The sequence below is a fragment of the Molothrus ater genome, chromosome 2 (genome assembly GCF_012460135.2).
Source record: "Molothrus ater isolate BHLD 08-10-18 breed brown headed cowbird chromosome 2, BPBGC_Mater_1.1, whole genome shotgun sequence".
Lineage (NCBI taxonomy): Eukaryota > Metazoa > Chordata > Aves > Passeriformes > Icteridae > Molothrus > Molothrus ater.
Genome location: NC_050479.2, coordinates 79,383,037 through 79,403,874, shown reverse-complemented (window position 1 = coordinate 79,403,874; position 20,838 = coordinate 79,383,037). Strand labels below are relative to the sequence as shown.

General features: G+C 36.6%; 1 protein-coding gene across 1 annotated transcript in view; it reads left to right on the top strand.

Moving 5' to 3' along the window:
* Positions 1-6,241: 6,241 nt before the first annotated feature.
* Positions 6,242-20,838, top strand: part of DEUP1 (deuterosome assembly protein 1) — a 40,575-nt gene continuing 25,978 nt past the window's right edge. The window contains exons 1-5 of the mRNA XM_054514099.1: positions 6,242-6,303; positions 10,634-10,805; positions 12,133-12,228; positions 17,398-17,523; positions 20,419-20,532. Of these exons, the coding sequence (XP_054370074.1) occupies positions 6,260-6,303; positions 10,634-10,805; positions 12,133-12,228; positions 17,398-17,523; positions 20,419-20,532 (552 nt within the window). The 5' untranslated portion in view covers positions 6,242-6,259. The remainder of the gene's footprint in view (positions 6,304-10,633; positions 10,806-12,132; positions 12,229-17,397; positions 17,524-20,418; positions 20,533-20,838) is intronic.

The window sequence follows — 20,838 nt, the reverse complement described above, 5'->3', positions numbered from 1 at the left end:
TTCTAGAGAAAAGCAAAATAATGACAAAGCCAGTATCCTATGCGCCTCCCTCTGAATCCTCAGCCAAATATCTCTTTACAGTCAAGTTAAATGGGGGCTCTACTTTTCCAGGCAAGCCAAATAGCTCAGGCCTCATCATGCACTTCTATGGAAGATAACACAGCAATACTTTTTAATTGCTCTACCACTGTACCCCAATACTAAATCTGAAAATCATGATATTCAGTTAATTAGAAAACTAAACAGGGACTCCAAAGACAAATAAAATTAGTTAAGGCAGAGCACCTGATCACTCAAGCATAACCTGAAAATATCATCTTAATATAACCAATATAGCACTGTATTCTATATGAATACATTCTTATGCAAGTGAGCAATTTGAACTCCCATAACATCTACTCAATTGCTATCTCTGAAACCCCAAATGACAACTTAAATGTCAGCACTGTTAATTATTTCTCTACAAGGAATTTCAACAGAACTTTCACTTAATGTCCTTGATTCAAAAAATAAAAACTTAAATCTATGCAACATTACAAAACTTCCAATTATACACTCTTCCATCATTAAATTTCAATATGACCAAAAGTAGCTTGTACAATTGTAAGCACATTTGTGCCATTGAAAACTAAAACTGTCAAACTATCACAAAATAATTTACATTCAGGATGAAAACAAACCAATTTTTTTCCTGTAATCCTCTCAGACAATAAAAAGTCAAATTTATGCTTCTAGAGTGTTTATTTTTTTTCTATAACTTGCCTATCTTAACCAGAATATTTTTTAATAAATTCTTATGTCACTATGGCACAATATAGAAACTGAGGCAACTGTGACAGGATATAAAGCCACAGATGAAACGTACAGTCTCAAGTTTAACAGTCTTTTTTTTAATTGCAGACAAGATCACAGACAAGATCTGATAAGTAAAAACAAGTTAACCAAGAAGTATTTTTGTCTATAGAGCTAGAAACCATCTCCATGCTGCCAAACCATAATATATTTTTATATTTTTATGCTTCAGTAGGAATAACTACAAAGAGAAGACTATGCCATACTGAAAGATGTTGCAGTAATTCTAAACGCTATTATGAGTTTCCAAAGAAATATTAGAAGCAAGCTTTAAACAAGTGATTGCTATTTTGTGTGGAAAATATCTAGCACTATACAGATAAAATTCAACAAAGATCTTAGGTCAAAACAACCTCATGCAATGCCGCAGGCTAGGGTCAGAATGGCTGGGAAGCTGTCCAGTGGAAAAGGACCTGGGGGTGCTGGTCAATGAGTGGCTGAACATGAGCCAGCAGAGTGCCCAGGTGGCCCAGAAGGCCAGTGGCATCCTGGCCTGGATCAGCAATGGTGTGGCCAGCAGGACCAGGGCAGGGATTGTCCCCCTGTACTCAGCACTGGCGAGGCTACACCTCAAATCCTGTGCTCAGTTCTGGGCCCCTCTCTGTAAGAGAGACATTGTGGGGCTGGAGCGTGTCCAGAGAAGGGTAACGGAGCTGGGGAAGGCTCTGGAGCACAAGTCTGGTGAGGAACAGCTGAGGGAGCTGGGGGTGTTCAGCCTGGAGAAAAGGAGAATCAGGAGGGACTTTATTGCTCTCTACAACCATCTGAAAGGAGGCTGTAGCCAGGTAGGGTTCAGTCTCTTCACCCAAATAACAAAGGATAGGACAGGAGGAAATGGCCTCAAAGTTGCACCAGGTGAGGTTTACATCCTAAACCTCACCTAGTGCAACTTTGAGGCCATTTCCTACATTAGGGAAAATTTCCTCACTTAAAGCCTTGTCAAGTACTGGAACAGGATGCCCAGGGAAATGGTGGGGTCACCATCCCTGGACGTACGTATGAGATGTGTAGATATGGTGCTTGGGGCCATGGTTTAGTGATGGACTTGGCAGTGCTGGGGTAGAGATTGGACTCCATGATCTTAAAGGGTCTTTTCCAGTCTACATGATTCTACCATTATTTTTTGTCATCCTTAGGGACACAGAAAGACTAATTTGTAAGTGTCACAAAAACAGGCCTAATGGCACCTTTATCTCCTGTTTGCATCCTCCCAGAGCACTACCCTTAATTTTCAGGTTTCCTTTTACAGGATAAATTCTTAAAATTCTCCACTCCAAGGTTTCAGCCTCCAGTGTGACATATCAATTGGTTAACCTGGCAAATCCTACTAAATCCAAACTCTTCCTGTTCTTTCCTTCAGTGATTTCATAAGCAGCTTAAGAAAAGAGTCGTTTTCAGTTTAAACTAGAAACAAAATATTTAGAAACAGTACTCTTCATCTATGTCTGTATTATGTCAGGATTTAGCAGCTCCTGCCAGTAAATTAGTTAGGCACTTTCAAAATCTTCAGGCACATTTTATGCCTGTCTCATTTTCACAAGCAGAAATCCCTCTTGCAAAGTTTTTTTTTTTAATGTCATTCTTCTGTTATTGCTTACGTCTTAAGGATCTTTTTCATAGATTTTATTGTCTCTCAATGACTCCTGCATAGTTGTTGATGGATGGCTTATACTCAGCTATTCCTTTTCTTTTCTGTAAATTAAGTTGCAGTGTCCATATGCATTCAAGCTAACATGCAGAATGCAATTAATAAACTTTTATAGAGCTGCTATGAATCCATCACATAAATATCACTAAAATCGTGTGGTTTCTATGCTAAAGAAATGAGTCTGTTTCTCATGAGAATTATACTGAGCTTACTGGAACAAAATGTTCAATCAAATCTGTCATCTGAGATTGCAGAGTAAGTTCCAAATATATCCTGTAAATACAATCTGTATTTAAAGTTAAGTACACAAATGCACTTAGGTTTTACCTGCTATTACATATTGCACTACAAACCCAACACATATTGAAGAATTTAAGTGACAAATACCTAGGAAGGATAACTAGTCGGTATATAATAAATAAATATAATTCATATAATAATTTATCACTGAAATTATATCTAAATTATACTACTCCTTTAACACCACCACTTTTATCCTGCTCTGAAAATATTCTATATTGAATTGTGTATTATTGCTTTATTATTAGAAACTCTCACCTGCTAGGTACAGAATCCAACATTTTGACTTGTTAAATTCCATCCCATTAATCATTGCCCAATCTGAGATCCCTCTGCAAGGTAGCTTCCTAGGTAAAACCTAGCTCCTCTCATTTTTGTAAATAGATCAGTGTTGCACCTTGTCTTGTTTGACATTTCTTCACTCTCTGTTGTGCACCTGCCCTGATCTACTTTTTTTTCTTCCTGCAGAAATGCACTTAATGCTTTCCATGAATTTTAATCTAAAAGATTATTTGAAATTAGCTTTTTTTTTTTGGCTGACTGGCTGTCACAATTTGTAAAGCATGTTCTTTAAAGTCAACAAATAACAGTTATGAGTCTCACAAGACAAGCTCTAGTCAAGAGATTATGTGGATGAGCAAAAGCAAATAAAAAACGTCAGAAATTTGATATGGGAGTTTTTTAATATAGTGGGGGAGGTATTTGGATATACATAAGAGAGTTAGAAATACAACTCCAGCTAGTGGCAGTGGAATTCTCCTTCTAAAAAGGTTTGAAAATATAGAAGAGTAATTTAAAAATTATTCTTCTGTATATTTTTAAGTTGCTCCCCCCAATTCCATTTAGGCATGACAGATGGAAGTTAAATTTCTGAATAACTGATTACCACTGAGAGAGGGTAAGACAGGGAAGAAATTAAAATATATACACTGGGAATATGGCTGAAAAGTTAATTTCAACTGAACAGATGAAAAAATAGAAATTTGCTGGCAGTTGCATTAGAAATTACTTTTAGTACATAATACTTCAGATCATCTCAAAGCTCTGTATTTAAAATAAATAAACCCAAATTTCACTATTTAAAAAATCTTAGAACTATTTCAATTATAAGAAATTATATTTGAAACATTAACTCAATTACAGTATGTAAATAATGAAGTAAAGTGTAAGGAAGTATTAAAAGTGTAATGAAGAAAATGTTTTCAGGGCTCAGAGTGCAGCAACTGGTCCTACAGCTTTCTCCTGTCATCCTGACTGGCTTGGCTACAAGGGAAAACTCTTATTTTCTAGAATGAATAGGCAAACCTCATCAGGCAGTTCCTGTCACCTATGCTAGGTAACCCTGCCTTGGCCAGGGAGTTGGACAAAATGATCTCCAGAGAGATGATCTCCAGAGGTCCATTCCAGTCCTAATATTTCTGTCATTCTGTGATTTTCCTGAAACTCCGCATATAATTTTATTTTAGTCTCTTATTTAAAAAAATAAAAATAAAAATCATTTTTCAGAGCTTGAAACAGCATTTCTGCTGATATGAAAACCATCTGCCACAGCAGAGTATGTAGGAACCCAATGAAATAGATTATTCCTTAGAACTGATACTAAAGCTTCTGTTCACTTGGTTAATTTCAGTAAACATATTAAGAAGAATAAAGTTAAAGCTGGACATGTAGTGCACAGAAATAGACTAGTCCTGAAACTGCTCTGTGAAATTTCAAGACAATACACGCAAAGTGAATGGTACCATCCTGGTAGAAAACTTCACTGGTGTTTGAAGAAATTTAAAGTGCTACAAATTATTACTGCAAAGAGCTGAAATAGCTGTGATTCCTAAAAGCATTTTGTTGTTCAGTAAGACAGACTGAAGGCCACAAGAATGGAAAGGCATCAGGCCTAGGTCGTTTGCAAAATAATCTGATAATCATTCGATGGCCTTTGACAAAAGCATAGCTAGTCATTGAGGGAGGAAAGGGTAATGATAAGCCTTTTCATTATCTAGTAATAACAGAGTTTTAAGATGAAGGGGAAAAAAAAAAAGAAAAAAAAAAAAAAACACCTTGCCTACTGATTTCCGAAATTATGTAAAGGAGAAGTACATGTTCTTCACCCCGGGTGAAATTTTCCCGTAGTGAAAGTCACTCCAGCTTCCTTCGGATCGAAGGAGGGATGCGGGCAGTGACCGCGGGACGCCCGCGCCGCTCCCCTGCGCCCGTCGGGGCCGGTGCCCAGTCCCGGCCCTGCCCCGGCCCTGCCCCGGCCCAGCCCCGGCCCAGTCCCGGCCCTGTCTCTGCCCTGGGCCAGTCCCGGCCGCCTTCCCGCCTCACCCGCCGCCCTCCGCGTTACCGCGGCGACAGGCGGGCGCTGCGGCGGGACGGGCGCCGGGGCTGGCCTGGCTGCGGGGCTCGTATCGCGGCCACAGCGGGGGCGGCGGGAGCGGAGAGGGGAGCACGGCAGGTAACGGGAGCAGAGGGGGCGGCGGGGGAAGCCCGGGGGGTGCTGTCCGTGCCCCGGTCTCCTCAGGTGCCCGGCACACCGTGTGCTGGTGTCACCTCAGGTGTCGGTCTCCTATGGCTGGTCCTGTGGCAGCATCACCTCTGGTGCCTGGTCCTTTTTCAGCCAGTGCCCCTCTGGCAGCGTCACCTCCGGTGTGGGTCCCCTGTGGAGGCAGCGCCCCTTTGGCAGTGTCACCTCAAGTGCCTGCTCATTGTGTCATTGCCCGCACGTCTGTGGGTGCTGGGACCCTGCCCTTGAGAGCCCCACTGCTCTCCCCACCAGGAGTTAGGAATTAGGGCTGTTTCATGCTCCCCCGTCACCCATACTGTTCTTGTTTGCAGGCAGGCATGCCCCCAACACCCTTGTGTCCTGCTGGACCCACAGAACCGGGCCGGTCACAGCAATAGCCTTGTTCTGATGGTCCTGCCGAGGTATTTGAGGGCTGCGTGTCTCAGACTGCATCTGCCAGGCAAGGCAGTGACCAGACAACAGGAATTTGTGTTTGAGAGCAGCTACAGCCGGGGTGCAAGTTAATCACGATGTACAAAGGTACACATGTTTGATGAGTGCAGCCATGGATCTATGGCAAATTAAGATTCATGTGCTTCAGAGTGTCTTTGCAAATCGTTGACATCACACAACAGGGAATGATCCAAAACAAATTTCCGTATGGAGACCCAGGGCTAGGTTCAAGCTCAGCGCCACCTCTGGTGTCTCAGTGTTGCAGCAAGTGCAAGAATTGCTGTCAGAGCTGAGCTTACTCCCGAAGTTTTTGTCTCACCCATTCCAGCCTGTAATTAGAGCTGCACTCCCCTGTCCTTGTTGTTTTTAATGATAAAATTGCATAATATGAAAGGAAAGCACAGAACCATCCAGTTTGCCCTACTTGGTTATGTAAATGAATGCATTTAAGAATCTGAATTATTTGATTTTTGGTGTTTTAACAGGTTAAAACGACAATCAGTGGTATGGAGGAGGACTTAGAAGTGTTCCAGGAAGAAGCTGTGACTAAGTACGTGATGAGTTACTCTCTTGGGAGTTGAATATTTGACGGAATTGAACTATATATGTTTATTAAAAATGTGAAACTCAAAATATTAATGATTTTGGAAGCAAACTTGATTCTGTATTTCTTCTGTTTTCCATGCAAACTGGAGAAGTTGCTGATAATTAAGACATCTTGTTGCTTTGGCTAGTACTCTACTCACTGTTTCTGTTAGTTATTTTAATGTTTTAAATATTCATACCTGAACCAGAGGTGGGGGGGGAGAATAAAAGCTATGTAGAGTTTTTTTAAGAAACATTAAGAAACGTTATTTCAAACTTTTTTTTTTTTTGTAAAAGTACTTGGAGTTGCTAGGCTACAGCAATAAAAACTATATATCACAGCTCTTAAAACATTAAGAATCCTGAAAACAAGATTCATTGCTAAAGCCCTAGCCTTATTTTGCACAGATAATAACTACAACTGTTCCCCCGAAGTATTAAGTGCACTTTTCAAAAGAATACATAATCATTTTTTATTTTACATAATCCAAGTTTAATTCTTTTAATGTTAATCTGAAAAATATGTTAGTGTTTAGTTAATCTAAAAAATATGTTAGCACAGTCTTTCTAAAGAAATGAGAACATGAGTAAGATTTGATGTAGGAACTCATCCCATTCAGCAATTTTAAGGAACAAACAAACATAAGAAGTACTTCCCCACTTAATTACTTAAAACAGAATATTTATCCATCATAATTTTGTAAGTAAACTTACTAACTACTTTTCAAATAAACCAGTTTATTCTGCCATTATTACCAAGAAACAACACAACGTGATATGACACATATTAAGTGTAAAAGTATTTTGAAGCCATTTATTATATTGAACAATAGTTTTTGAGAAATAAAAGAATTAAAAGTATATCAAGGGAATCGCAGAAGTTAATAAATAGCCTAAAATACACTGTTAGGGAGCCCTAACTTTGATCAGATATCTAGATAAGTTAACCAAAAAAAAAACCACTCACAGAAGAAACTTTGGAATTAGAATATTTGAAGAGGAAACATTGGAATTAGAATATTTGAAGAGAAAAGCAGAAATGGAAGCCAATAAGTTAAAGTGACCTGCCAAGCCGTTAGAATCAAGCCAACTACAACAGTAACTTCTATCAAGCCATGGAAAGACATGCCAAGAATAACAGGAAACTGCCCAAATTAGGAAAAGCTTAAAATTTAACTAAGGAAGACCAAGAATTCCCGGAAGACTCCGCCTGTAATATGCATGTAATAATGATGTAATCCTTCTTCAAAATTGTATAAAAACCTGCTTTTGCTGTACATAATTCAGAAATCCATTTAGCGATTTCTCCAACGCGTTGCCAATAAATACCTCCTGCCTATAGACCTCAAATCCAGTCTCTGGGCAGCTTATTATCGCCTTTTGGGGCAAAATTCGGCATCAATTTCTTAAAATAAAAGGGGCATGATCTCTCATACCTTATTCTGGCCCAAGAAAGTTTTCAATGGGATTTAAAAGTGTTCTTTGAGGGAATTCTTTTTTCATATCATGGTTAGATGATTTGTAAAAGTAGCCATATAAAAACTTGAATTAGAAAACCCCAAAAGTATTGCTATTCTTTGACTACAAGTCAGAAGCCTATTTCAAAAATTCAGAATTCTGCCTTTCCTTTATTTTAATCAATATATGAAATTTCAGGCTATTTGCAGATGCATCTAGAAGAATTTGTCCCATCATAAACCATAATTCTTGCTAGCTAGTTAGTTCCATTAACTATACAAAAATGCTGGAAGAGTAGTTTAGGATACATCTTCACTGAAAGGAAACAATTTCAGTCTATGCTGACAGTATTCCAGGGATAATACAGTGCCTTTAAAACTTGGGAAAATGGCTGAGTAATGGTGGTGAAAATCATGACAATTACATTCCAGCTGCTAGGACTCATAAATCACAAATTGTCTATGCATAGATGTGTATGATTCAGTGTGGTTGAAAGTTGTTAAATGAGTTGGTTGTAGTTCTTATAATGGAACTTTGGGGTAGAAGATTCTATCAGAACTGGTTTGTATATTTCCTATTTTTAGAGCAAGGTTTGCAATAATTAAATTAATTAGTATTGACTGTAGAAGCTGTGGTAAATATCCAAGCCTAAGGAGTATACTATGTAAGATGGAATGTTTTACTTTTGTTTGCATAAATATGGCCACACTTACTTTCCTATTCGTGAGCAAATGTAAATAATGTGGGAAGAAGGTATAAATTCAAGACAGACAGTATGAACCAATCATTTCTTAAATAATCTGGTTTTAAGTAACAACTTTATTCTAGAGTGTATGGACAATACCGTTCTTTCTATCATTCATTTTTCTGTCTGTTAGGAAACAATCACAAAAATGCAGACCTGTACAAAACTCCAAAGCAATAGATAGATAAATAGAGCTAGAAAAGTCTAACCAGTGCAAAAATCCTTTGTGATAACAAAAAAGGCCTGGAGGTGGTGAAACTTTTTATCTGGATTTTTGCCTAAATTTGGAACCATTTTGTTTTACATGAAGATAAATAGTTATTAATGACAGTAGATCATGACTCATCTCTATTTTCACTTATATGGAGACAGAGCTTGCCTACACCACTTTAAAATGAGATAACTCTAAGTGTTTTGAGCTGTTTCAAAGTAAATGAACAAAAAGAAAAAAAGTAGATGCCACTTGCTGAAGTACAGGTCATTACTTCCCTGTGTGGCAAATCCATTCGCGGCATGCATTCAGCAAACTGGGAATGCTGAATCCACATGGGTAAAAAAACCCATGCATACTTCTTTGCTTATGGGAAAATTTCTTTTTGTGTGTTTGCTTACACATGTCTTACTAAAGAAACCATTGCATTCCATATCCAGTGATCAAAATAAATTCTCACAACTGTGGTGCCAAAAATTTGGCCATATTCTGAGGGAGCTAACGAGCACTCTTTCCAAAACACTGGTGGACTAAAGCAATAGTTATTGCAGCAAGTAGCACCTCTCTGCTAGTGAGTGGGGATAACTGCAGATCTGTCTTCAATACCAGAGCCTTGGTACAGAGTAGTTTTGGTAGTAGAACAGCAGTAGTAATCTGCAACTTCACATACAGATTTCCTTTTGCAGCTGCAAATGTGCTTAGAGGATCCAGGTAAGAAATTAAAGAAAATGAAGACAGACTGAGAAGCTCTTTCAGAAGGGGCTTTTCTTTCAACTGTTCCCTTTTATGTAATCATGACTCTAGATTCAAGAAGCATGGAAGAACTGTTAAGAGAAATTTTTTATTAGCAGCAAATGTGGAATTTGCCATGTGTGGGAAGATCTGAAAGAGGCAGGTGAAATTTAAGAGTGAAAGGTGTCAGCCATGATGGATCTGAAAGGGTAATCTGATGATCTAGGCTAAAAGTTGAATTCTTACTTGTATAACAATGTTTAGATTATCCATGTGACACAAGATAAAGCAAGCACCTGTTTCTGAAGGCTAAAATAAGACAGCTGAGTCATTGCTGGTGGTTCACCAAAGTGTTGCCATTAGGGGAGGGTGAAGTGCACAGGTCTTTACAGCAGTATCAAGGAAAAGGTAGTCCTGATGTAACAGGTAGACATGATAAAGCAGTATCACTTTATCTTCTGTTTTCAAAATCCCATTTTATATTCCACCCAGAGGCAGCAAAGTTTACCCATCATTAATGCTACTTTTGAGATGGGTTCCAGGCACTTAGGAGAGGGGTGTTTTTGTTTTGAGTGATATACATCACTTGCTTGCATTTCGGTTATTGTCATCCTGTGATTCATATTAAATTTCAAATCAGCATTACCAACAGTTTTAACATTAAAAAGTCATTAAGATTTATGTGTGCATTTAAAAAGCCCTTCCAAACTTAACATTGATACCATCACAGTTTCAAGGATTTGTGGATATAAAAGAAGTTCTAAAGAATTTAACTTCAAAAAATCATGATAAGTTTTAATTATGATGTTATAAATCTAACAAATTCACTCAAATTTCTTGTAATAATTATCAAAACAAGGGATGTGCACAATTTAAGCACCAAATAAAAGATTTGTGATATCCACATTAAGGAGCTGTTTTTTTAAGTTTAGTGCAGTCAAAAGTTGAGCATGCAGGCAAACTCAAGATTGATGAGTGAGGTTCCGCCTACAGTTGAAGGCATCATTTAACTTTCCCATTTCTTTCTTTCTGTTGTTGAAAAGTGGTTAGTTTGGTCACAATTAAAACAGAATTGTAAATAAATGTAAATAAAAATTTGTATCCTCCCTTATTCCTTATTTGAAAAAATAAATTTCTTTATGTTTTTAGAGCTTCTCCATGTGAAGCTGAACTTCAGGAATTAGTGCATCAAATTGACATCATGGTAAACAGAAAGCAAGTAGAATGGGAAAGAAAGATGAGAGCTTTGGAAGCAAAGATGGATATCCAGGATCAAGAATTAGCAAGTGCCCAAAGCAAACTGGATCAAAAAGGTCAAGAGGTATTTAAGAATATCACATTCTATAAAGAAAGTATTTATTCTTGTAGTTTCTTATTAGCATGCTTTAAATTCTCCATAAGACCATTTGTTCTATCATGTAAAAATACCAAACACCCCTTAAAGGTCACTAATTATCCTTAGTGTTTTGTTTTAAAGTGTGCTTCTGTTCTGAAAAGTGATTGTAAAAATGTCATTGAAAATCTCATATTTCTTCTATTTCCCTAAAGTCTACATCAAATATTCTCGGGTTAGCTGTAAAAAGATAGTTTGGTGTTTTTTCTAAATGCCAGCATTTCATCAGAAAGTTTAAATGGAGGAATGTAGTTCAAAAAGGTTTCCAAAATCATGTCTTTGTTACTCCTGTTTATTCCTGGTTTTTAACATTTTACATAATATACTGTCTTTGTATGATAATTTTACTCATTGTGAAGACTTGAAATGTATTACTACTTCAACTTTCATATGAAACTTAAAGCCCCAGTGTACCCGATGTTGTCTGTATTTCACAGTCTTTTCTTCTGAATAATTATTCAGAAGCATCAAGAAATCCTTGCATAGGGTTCAGTTCTAGTTCAAGCCGGCTGAATTTTGCACGAGGGAATCCTTGCGTGAGCTAGGTGGCTAAATTCCCTGTGGGAGTTTTGAAAATGGAGTGACTCTCCCTAATGAGCAATTAGGAACTTGCCCTTAGTCCCTGCAGTCAGAGGAACCAAGAGAAGAATTCAAGTCGCCCATCCTGAAAGCATCAATTTATTTGCTGTACAGAGACATTATCTGAAATACCTCAGCATATTCTACCAAGCTTCCAAGTGCCCCCTCCAGAAAAGCACAGGTGCGGTGTATGCTCTCTGTCATATTTCTCAGGTCGCTGTGAAACTCAGTAATAATTTATGATATCACAAATGGCACTGCACTTAGGGAGCTGAAATGAGTCCACAGTGTCTTCTGGTAATTTGTACATAAATACTGGAAGGTAATTTGTATCATTTTATAAGCCAAGCAAGGAAAATTTTCACAATGGGGAACAGCGTAGTTGGGTTGAAAAAGCTTTCAGGAATGGTCTTTCATGACAGACTTGTACAATATTATGACTAAATCATAACATCAGCATGTAATGAGATTTTTTACCATAAAATTCCTGGTTTGATGTTGACAATCTAGGTCTGTGGTGTGCAGTTCTATTATCAAGCTACTAATTTAATACTTATTTTTAACATCTCTTCTTAAAGCAGTGATCTTCTTTCAAAGTTTCAAATTACTTTCCCAAAAATTGCGTATTTTGAAAAATGTCAGAAAAGGTACATTTGAATGCTTATTTTAACTTTAGGTGGGACTACTTCAACAAGAATTGGAAAACTTACAGAAAACTAAAAATGAAATGGCTCAGAGTTATGAAACTCAACTTCAAGCACTGAAATCTCAAGTAAGAAAAATGTCAGTTTGATTATTTTGTGATTGCAGTATAAAAAACTTACACATGCCAAATTGTATAGATGTGCCATCATGGATTTGGGAAAGATGAATCATGTCATACAAATGGCAAATGGCTACAGCTTCCTACCAGGCTCCATTATAATTTATGTACTGTCATGTCAAAACTCTTTGGATGGATTTTGATGTGGATGTGACATCTGTTATGAAGACAAATACTTGATTTCCTAACTTCAGACTAATAAACTAAAGCCTTGGTGAATGAATAAAATAAATAATTGGATTCATGCTAATATGAGTCTGATGCATGTTAGGCGTTTTAAGATTTATACTGTGCTTATCATGTCTTTGCTATATCTTTTTCTAGTTTTAGTTTCTCTGATTACACAACTGTTAAAGTGGCCTGATAGCTTTCCATAAGGTGTAGATTTCCTTTGTATCAAAACTGGAGTAACCCACATTAATGATGTTGGGAATTTGTTCTGGCTTTATTTATTTCAGAGTGTTCGTGTAGCCTAGAAAGCCAGTTGTATCCTGGGCTGCATAAAAAGAAATGTGGCCAACAGATTCAGGGAGGTTTTTCTCTCCCTTTTCTGCTCTGGTGAGGCCCCACCTACAGTGCTGTGTCCAGCTCTGAGGTCCTCAGTATGAGAAAGATTTGGACCTGTTGGAGCAAGTCAAGAGGAGGCCATGAAGAAGATCAGAGGGGTCTGGACCAGCTCTCCAGTGGAGACAGGCTGAGAGAAAGGACCAGAGTTTTAAACCAAATGAGTGCAGATTTACACTGTACTTGAGGAACAATTTATTATTTTTTTCAGTGGGGGTGATGAGACATTGGAAAAGGTTGCCCAGAGAAGTTGTGGATGCCCCATTCCTAGAAGTGTTCAAGGCCAGACTGGATGGGGCTTAGAGAAAGCTGGTCTAATGCAAGGTGTCCCTGTATATGGCAGGGGTGTTGGACTAGATGATCTTTTAAAGGTCCCTTTCAACCCAAACCATTCTATGGTTTTATGATGCAGTTTGGCTGTGTTTGCTCTGCACCTATCTGTTTGTTTCTTCAATATTTTCTACTTCAATCATGAATATAAATTCGTAGCAAACTTGAGTTGATTCTGTTTCTCAGATTTTAACAACTAAGGTACACAACTCTGCATTGTTTTTCCTGCTACTTTTCTGTTCCCTTCACTGGATTCTTCTACCAGAGATGTAGTGTTATAATTCAGCATTTCCAGTCACCACACTTAGTATATAGTGATGTCAGATTGCATAAATTGAGTATCATTATTTTAATTTAGAAGTACACCTGAGTCCATAAAATGAATAAATCTATTACTTATTTTTAATGTTATGTTGTATTTAATTTATCTTTTCTTTTACAATTGAAAATGGATTTGGAAAACAGTTCTTTAAATAGGCAGTGAATGCTTTGGCTGTTTTGTAATTAACACTTCTAATCATTTGGGAAAGTAGCTAGGAATAAAAGCTGGTTTATAATTTACACAAATTACGGAAAAGCATCATCTTAGCATGATTGTTGGGAAGATAAACACACATAATGAAAAGGAGTGTTACATTTTATGTATAAGTAGTAAGGTATCTTTTAGCAGTGTAGAACTATTCTCAAAAATATAGTAAAGCTCTTTTTTCTTTATAACATTTGCTGCTATATTTTTCACTTCTTAATTTTTTTTTTATCCTGTGCTAAAAATGCTTGAGTTTATGTTACATGTTGTTGCTAATATCTTCACTGAAATTGAACCCTCTGAAATTGAGAGTCCAGGCAATTTTTCATAAAGATTTATATTTTGGAGTGTTCAATTATCCTACAAGTCCTTTCCATGGGCAAATACAACCTCTTTTCTCTTTCATTTTTGAAGAACCTGTCGTTTTCTAACCTACAAGCTTTTCTCTTTAAATCTGGTTATATTTCTTCCTCAAACTATCTTTTTTAGTTACCACTCAGACCACTTAACCTTTCTTTGGGTTTCTTGATTGCTCCTTCTTCTATCTTTATGCAAGATAAACTTGATAGAACTTTGGATTTCTAGCTCTTAAGAATATAGGTCACTTTCCCAATCCATGTCTCCAAACATTTCATTCTCTCAGTCATCCTATTCCTCTTTCTAAAGGTTCGAGCACTGATGCTGTTTGCATTTTATTTTCCAGTGCCCATTCCTCTCCTTTGACCAAACCATATGTCTTCATGAAATATCCACCTCATTCACCTTGACTGTAAAAGAAAACTGTTAAATGCCTCTGTTAAGGGGCCTGCCTTGATTCTCCATGTGATAAACAGAAGTCTGCCTGTCAGAACAATTCCTAGCACCTTTGCTAGACAATAGGACTGTCCCACTCTGCTCCTCTAGCTTTTGCCACATCTCATTAATGAATTTCTTTCCTGAATTACAGGGCTGCATTTTCTGCAATGGAATGGCTTTAATGTCCCAAATTCTGAGCTACACAAACTCTTATCTAAAATAAAGACCTTCTGTGGCAATATTAATTTTTGCCTTATCTCCTTTGATTCCCTTCTTTCAGTTCTTATTCTCACTTGGAAGTTATACCACCTTCTAAACGGTAGAATCTTACGAGCTACAATTTAGTTTTGCACAAATTGTGTGTTACTATTTACCAATAGAATTGTATCTTCTCTACAGATGTATTCTTAAAATCCCACTGAAGATTTCTTCCTTCCTAATCTTGATAAAAATAGTAAGGATGATTTTTTCTAGCTGTCAGAATGCTAGGCTATTCAGAATGAATTTCTTTTCTGTTTAATGAGCAGTATTCCCTCTGCATTGATTGTGTGCCTGTTGAATGCAGTAAAACCTATATTTTTCTTGTATTAGGAAAATAATTCCTAGTATATAACCTGAAACTCCTAGGCTACACTGTTGTATTCATTCAAACATGCAGCATTTTGTCATAACTAAATAGCAAAAATTTCTGAGGTTCGTCTCCATTACTTTGATCCTTTTCTTTTTTATTTTAATATATTAATGCCTAGTAAATATTCTGACTTTGAAAGTGATGGAAATCTCTCAGCAAAAGAACAAGGATCCTTTCTTGCTCTAAGAACTTTGCAGCTAATTTCCTCACTTAGACATGTAAAACCTATGTCTGAGCTATCCAAGCTCCCTTTAGAATCACCAGAAAGAAATGGACACCCCCAGAATACAATTTGTGTCAGTGTATGACAAGAATTTAAGACAGCTGGAATGACTAAGCATTTACAGGCAGATTTTTCTGATGCAGAGTATCTCAGGCTTGTATGTGTAACTTTCAGAAATCTAAACTAAGATGGATTCTACCCCAGAACTCACTAAAATGCCTCATATTTTTTTATAACATGCACAACATGCAAACAGAACAACTTGGACCTTTTAAAGCAAATATCTGGCCTTAAATGAAAGGATTTTGTCTTTCAGTCTGGTTTCCAATCATCGTAACATCCAGACAACAATTTGCCTTTAATATCCTACTGTCATTAAATATCTAAGATTCAAACTAAATGTTCTCATTTTGGCCACTCTGTTCCATTTTGGACTGATTTACCAAGTTGTTTGGATACTATATTTCCTAGCCTTTTTAGCATAAGCATTCCAATACCCGTCTTATCTGAACTGATTCTTCCCAGGCAGCTCACATATGCCATAACATATTCAAGAGCAAAACTCTTATTTGCAAAAGGATATCTTTCTTTCAAGGTCAATGAGTTCCATGTTGTTTGAGCCTGGATACTCTGACTCATTTTAAATATTTTATCTAAACTCTGTTCTCTGACAAAGTCAATTTCAAATATAGGCAGCTTCACTGCAAGACTTTTGATTTGGGTTTAAAGGTGATAACTCAGCTCTGTTATGCCCATGTTACAGAATTGCTATTCAGACATTCTGAGTTCATGAAATCTGTGCCTGGGCCTCTTCATATCATAAAACTTCCTAGTCCAGGACAATCTGTCTTCTCATCATCTTTTCAATTAGTTTTTGCTGTCCCATATTATGATTCTCAAGCTCATCTCAAATGTGTCTAGGAAGTTTCCAGATTAATTTTTAATTTGTTTCTGTTCTGTATCTTTTCTAGACTTCTTTTTGCCGTGTTTGTTATCTGAACAGACCTCAATTGCTCATTCAGTGTTGACTCAACAGGATTCCATTCCATTTCCAAACAGTAGTTCACTTTGAGCTGTTAACAAATATATGAGATTTTATGGATTTTGTTTGGGTGTACAAAGAACTTTATGTGAGAGTCAGGTTTTTTTAAAGTCATATATATTTAAATGTAAAGGAACTGAACAACAAGAGACATGATCAGTATTTATTGGAAGCTTCTTTTCTGCATAATATTCTTCCCAAAGTTCTTTCACTCAACTTTCCACAAGACAGTATTTTTAGTGTTTCCTTTATCAGTACCCTTGGCTTTGCATTTTTTTTCAAAACCAAATGTACATATTCCTAGCAAACAGTATCACTTTTCTGTATCAAATCTGTAAACAGGCACTAGACAGACCCTTTGTTTTTTGCAGTGTGATGTGAAAAAACTGATGTTAAAACTGGCTGTTTTTCTGGAGAGGCTGGTCCTTCTCCTGGCACCTTTTCTTCTGTGTCTCTGACTCCTAAGCCAAGCTTTCATGGTGACATGTAGGCAGTGTCTGTTCTATTTAGTGTCTAATTCTGAGACCCACACAGTGGTACCAGAAGAGTGCCATCATCACACACATAACATTTCAACAATTTTCATCATAAGAAAGAACACACAAATTTAGTGTACATTAATGATAATCTTTCATTCTGACTAGTGAAGCACCCTTTAAATTGCCAACACAAGATGGCAGTAAACAAGTATAGAACAATCCAAATGAACACCGTAGAGGAAATGACTCTGGGGGTAGCAATGCCATGGAGAGCTGCAGCAGAATTAAGTAGCTGTCAAATGAACCCATTCATTTGAACAGTTAGTTAACATTTATATGAGAGCATAATCTTGTTCATCTGTGATAACTTTTTTAATTGATTTTAATGTCATTAACTGATTTTTTTGTTACATTGATTAAACATTTGGAATGCTAAAGCTGCAGTTGGTGATGCTAGTTTAAAGAAAACTTTGGCCATGTGATCCTTCTTCATAGATTCTGCATGTTCAACTCTACTTATGTTTTTAGTTCTCAAAGTTGATACATAGCTATGAAAAGCTACAGTTAAAACAAAAAAAGCTCGAAAGCAGAGAAAAATGTGAGGAAAATCTGGAGACATCATCTAACCCAAGGAATTTATGCATGAAACTTGAGGTAAGAATAGTTGTCATTATATTTTAATTTTAATATGCTTCTAGAACTAATCTTTGATTTAAAATTGTAAGCTTTATTTTGCTCATAGTTCTACAAAAATTATATCATTGTCTTGCTTTGGCAAGAATGGTTCTTAGTTTTAATATTATTTAATAGCAAAACTTTTGTAAATTTAACTATAAATAAATTTTACTTTTTTCCTGATGAATAGATGTGTACGGGATAACACAGTCTCTTTTGGGGGATGACACAGTCTCTTTTGAGGCATGAGAGCTTGTACATGTACAGGATACTGTCACATAATACCTATCATTAATTCAAGTTTTATAGACCTCAGGAACAACCTTGAGCACATTGGACTACATAGAAAAAAGTTTTTAGGATTGGAAAACTGCTTGTTAAACCTATATCCTGTCAGTACCCATTTGCCTGAAGCAATCCATGACCTTGACCTCAGTGCCTGATTTCCCTAGGCAATGTATGAGGAAGGACTGGGCACTTAAAAATACATTCGAATCCAGCATACTGGCTGGGGGACTAGATAATAGATGCTGAGAACAGGGTTCAGTCATACTCCCTATCCCTTTGGACATGGGCTGGATTTTAGTGGACTTATTCTTGAATACAGGAAGACAGTGATTTTGTTCATAATTCCCAGCCTTGACTTCTCAGAGGTTACTTTATGATTAGTGGAATAATATGATAATAATATGTGGAATAATATGATCTGTGGTATTTATTGGACCAGCGGGAAAGTTAGGCAAGATAGAGAGCTTGTAGAGAGTGTGCCCGCAAGTGGTGTCTTCTCTCCAAATGGCTCTGGCTGCATTCACTGGGCCAGAAACTCATATCCAGTATTATTTCTTCTAACTGAGCAATATCATCTCTAGGTATGCTAATTTTTGCTGCTTCTTTTTTATCTGATAAATTTCCTGATATCCTGAGCTAAATGAAACAACTTCAAAAGGAAGAATTTTGGAGCCTGTTGAAAAATAACATTTGTCTGTTAGGTAGAAAACTAACATGGGAAGATTATACTTCAGGTTCAGTCTTGAAAGATTTTTATACTGAGCCCTCCAGTTATGGGAAGAACAGTCTAAGCAGTAATCTGATGAAGCATAGGATGATCACAAAGTCCATGTTTTCTCTGTCCATCCTTTGAGAAGAGCATAATAAAGTAGTGTGTGCTCCACGTGCTTGCTGGGCTGGGTGACGTAGGCAAAGCAAGGAGAGTGGAACCAGTTGATATGGGAGCTGCTTGCCCAGCTCTAAGCATGGGGAGGACTTACATGTTTATGATGTAGATTTATGATGTAGATTTGGACACTTTGAGGACTTTGCAATCAAGAAATTCAGCACTAGTAGATTTTAAGTAATCTCCTAATTTTAACCCAAATTAAGCAGGGTCTTAGGATCTGTATTTTGGACTTGCCTTGTACATTATTCTGTAAGATATAGGACTAACTTCTGTGACCTTCAGGTTCCTGTATCCACATAGACACATCCCAACTCTGTCTGTGTTGGATGTGTCTATCTGATGTTGGCTGATGTTGGCTGTCTGATATTGGCTGTCTGATGTTGGCTGTCTCCTCCACATGGAAGTTCTCATCATCAGAAAAGCTACGATGCTTTGGACTGCAGCATAGCTGCCAACATCAGCTACTAAAAGAATAATAAATAGGTTGTACATCTATCATTGATATATCACTACTGTCAGCTAATTTGAGAATAACCTTACTAAAGATTAAAATGTGAAAATAATGCAAGACAATGCTATAATTTGATTAATTATGCAGTATGAAAAATGGGTGCTTGGAATATATTCAGCAAATTTGAGTATTCAGGAAATAATTACTGTGGTGAAAATCTACTAAGCTCAGCAGTGCTTTAGTAAGGCCTTGAACCTACAGTCCTCATTAAGTAGTCTGAAACTCTGTTTATATCATGTTTTATAAAATAGGGAGACGTTTACTGTTATAAATGCCAAAGCAGATATCAGGAAAGCTATGAAAGAAGATTTGTATTAATATGTGTTGAGAAATAGTCAGGTTTTCTTCAGTAGCAAAAAAAACCACTTATTGTTTTAAATTTGGGGAATATGCCAGTTTAGCTTAATTAGAAAATATCATCTGTCTTTTTGAAACAACATTTCCATTAGTTTTCAATATATAAACCAGTGTACTGTTATTTTGCTGAATTTTCAAACTAAAAGAGCAATGGTTCTAGTAACTGACATTTTGCTTATTTTTAGGGTACTGCCTTTAAAATATATTTGTGAACATAAAAGGTTTGGCATGAGTTTAAAGCGTACTCAAATACACTAAATATTAATGTAAGTGAAAATACAAAACCAATATTAGATAAATCTAATATAATACAATTTCTTAAACAGCTTTTTGTTTAAACTAGATGAACTCAGAACCTGAAGCAGTGATTTTAAAGAGAGCAAGAAGTAAAATTTATTCAATGTGGCTGCTGTCCCATTAAAAACCAAGGTGAAAAGTGAGCATTTTGTGTCTGAATATTAGGGGTTTGATTCCCTGCTGATTACCCTGCTCAACACTGATACAGCTTTAAAGTCACAGGAACTACTATCCAATACAATTTGTGTATCATAGTAATCAGTTTATTTTATTGTTTTTATTCATTTATTATGTTTACACTCACTGTTCTCAGATCAGTAGCCCTTAAGACTGGTCTTTCTCTGGTGGGGGTGACTGGACGGCTGGTTTATAGAATTGTTCTTTTTTTAACTTATTTCCAAAATTATGGAAAGATTATGTATTACTTTTAAAACTAGGTATTTCTTAGAACAATACAAATTACAAAATTCTTTAGATTGGGGAAAATAAATATTTCCTCTATGTTTACTAGGCTTGTTTTGCTGTCTTTCAGGGATTTCAGGCAAAATCACAAGAATGGGAGAAGCACAGGACAACCTGTGTAAATAACCCTGTTTATGTAGATATGCAACAAAAATTATTGCCTGAGAAATGTAATTTATTTCATGTAAAATTCCTACCTTCCTGCTCTAGGAAGAAAATTAACTCTTTGCTCAGCTACAGATTATTTTAACTTAATTTTTAAAAACTAGGATTACAGCGAATCTTGTGTGTATTGGTAGTAAATATATGGTAGGGCAGAACCATACTGGAAGATCTTATGATACATGCACTGATTTTAATTTAGTTTTTGTCATGAAAGTGAGAAAACAAATAAAGATCATGATGGAAATGTTAATATTTCTAAAAAAAACCCCAAACAATTACAAAAACCATTGACTGTTCTGTTTTGCTTTTTAAGCATATTATAGAT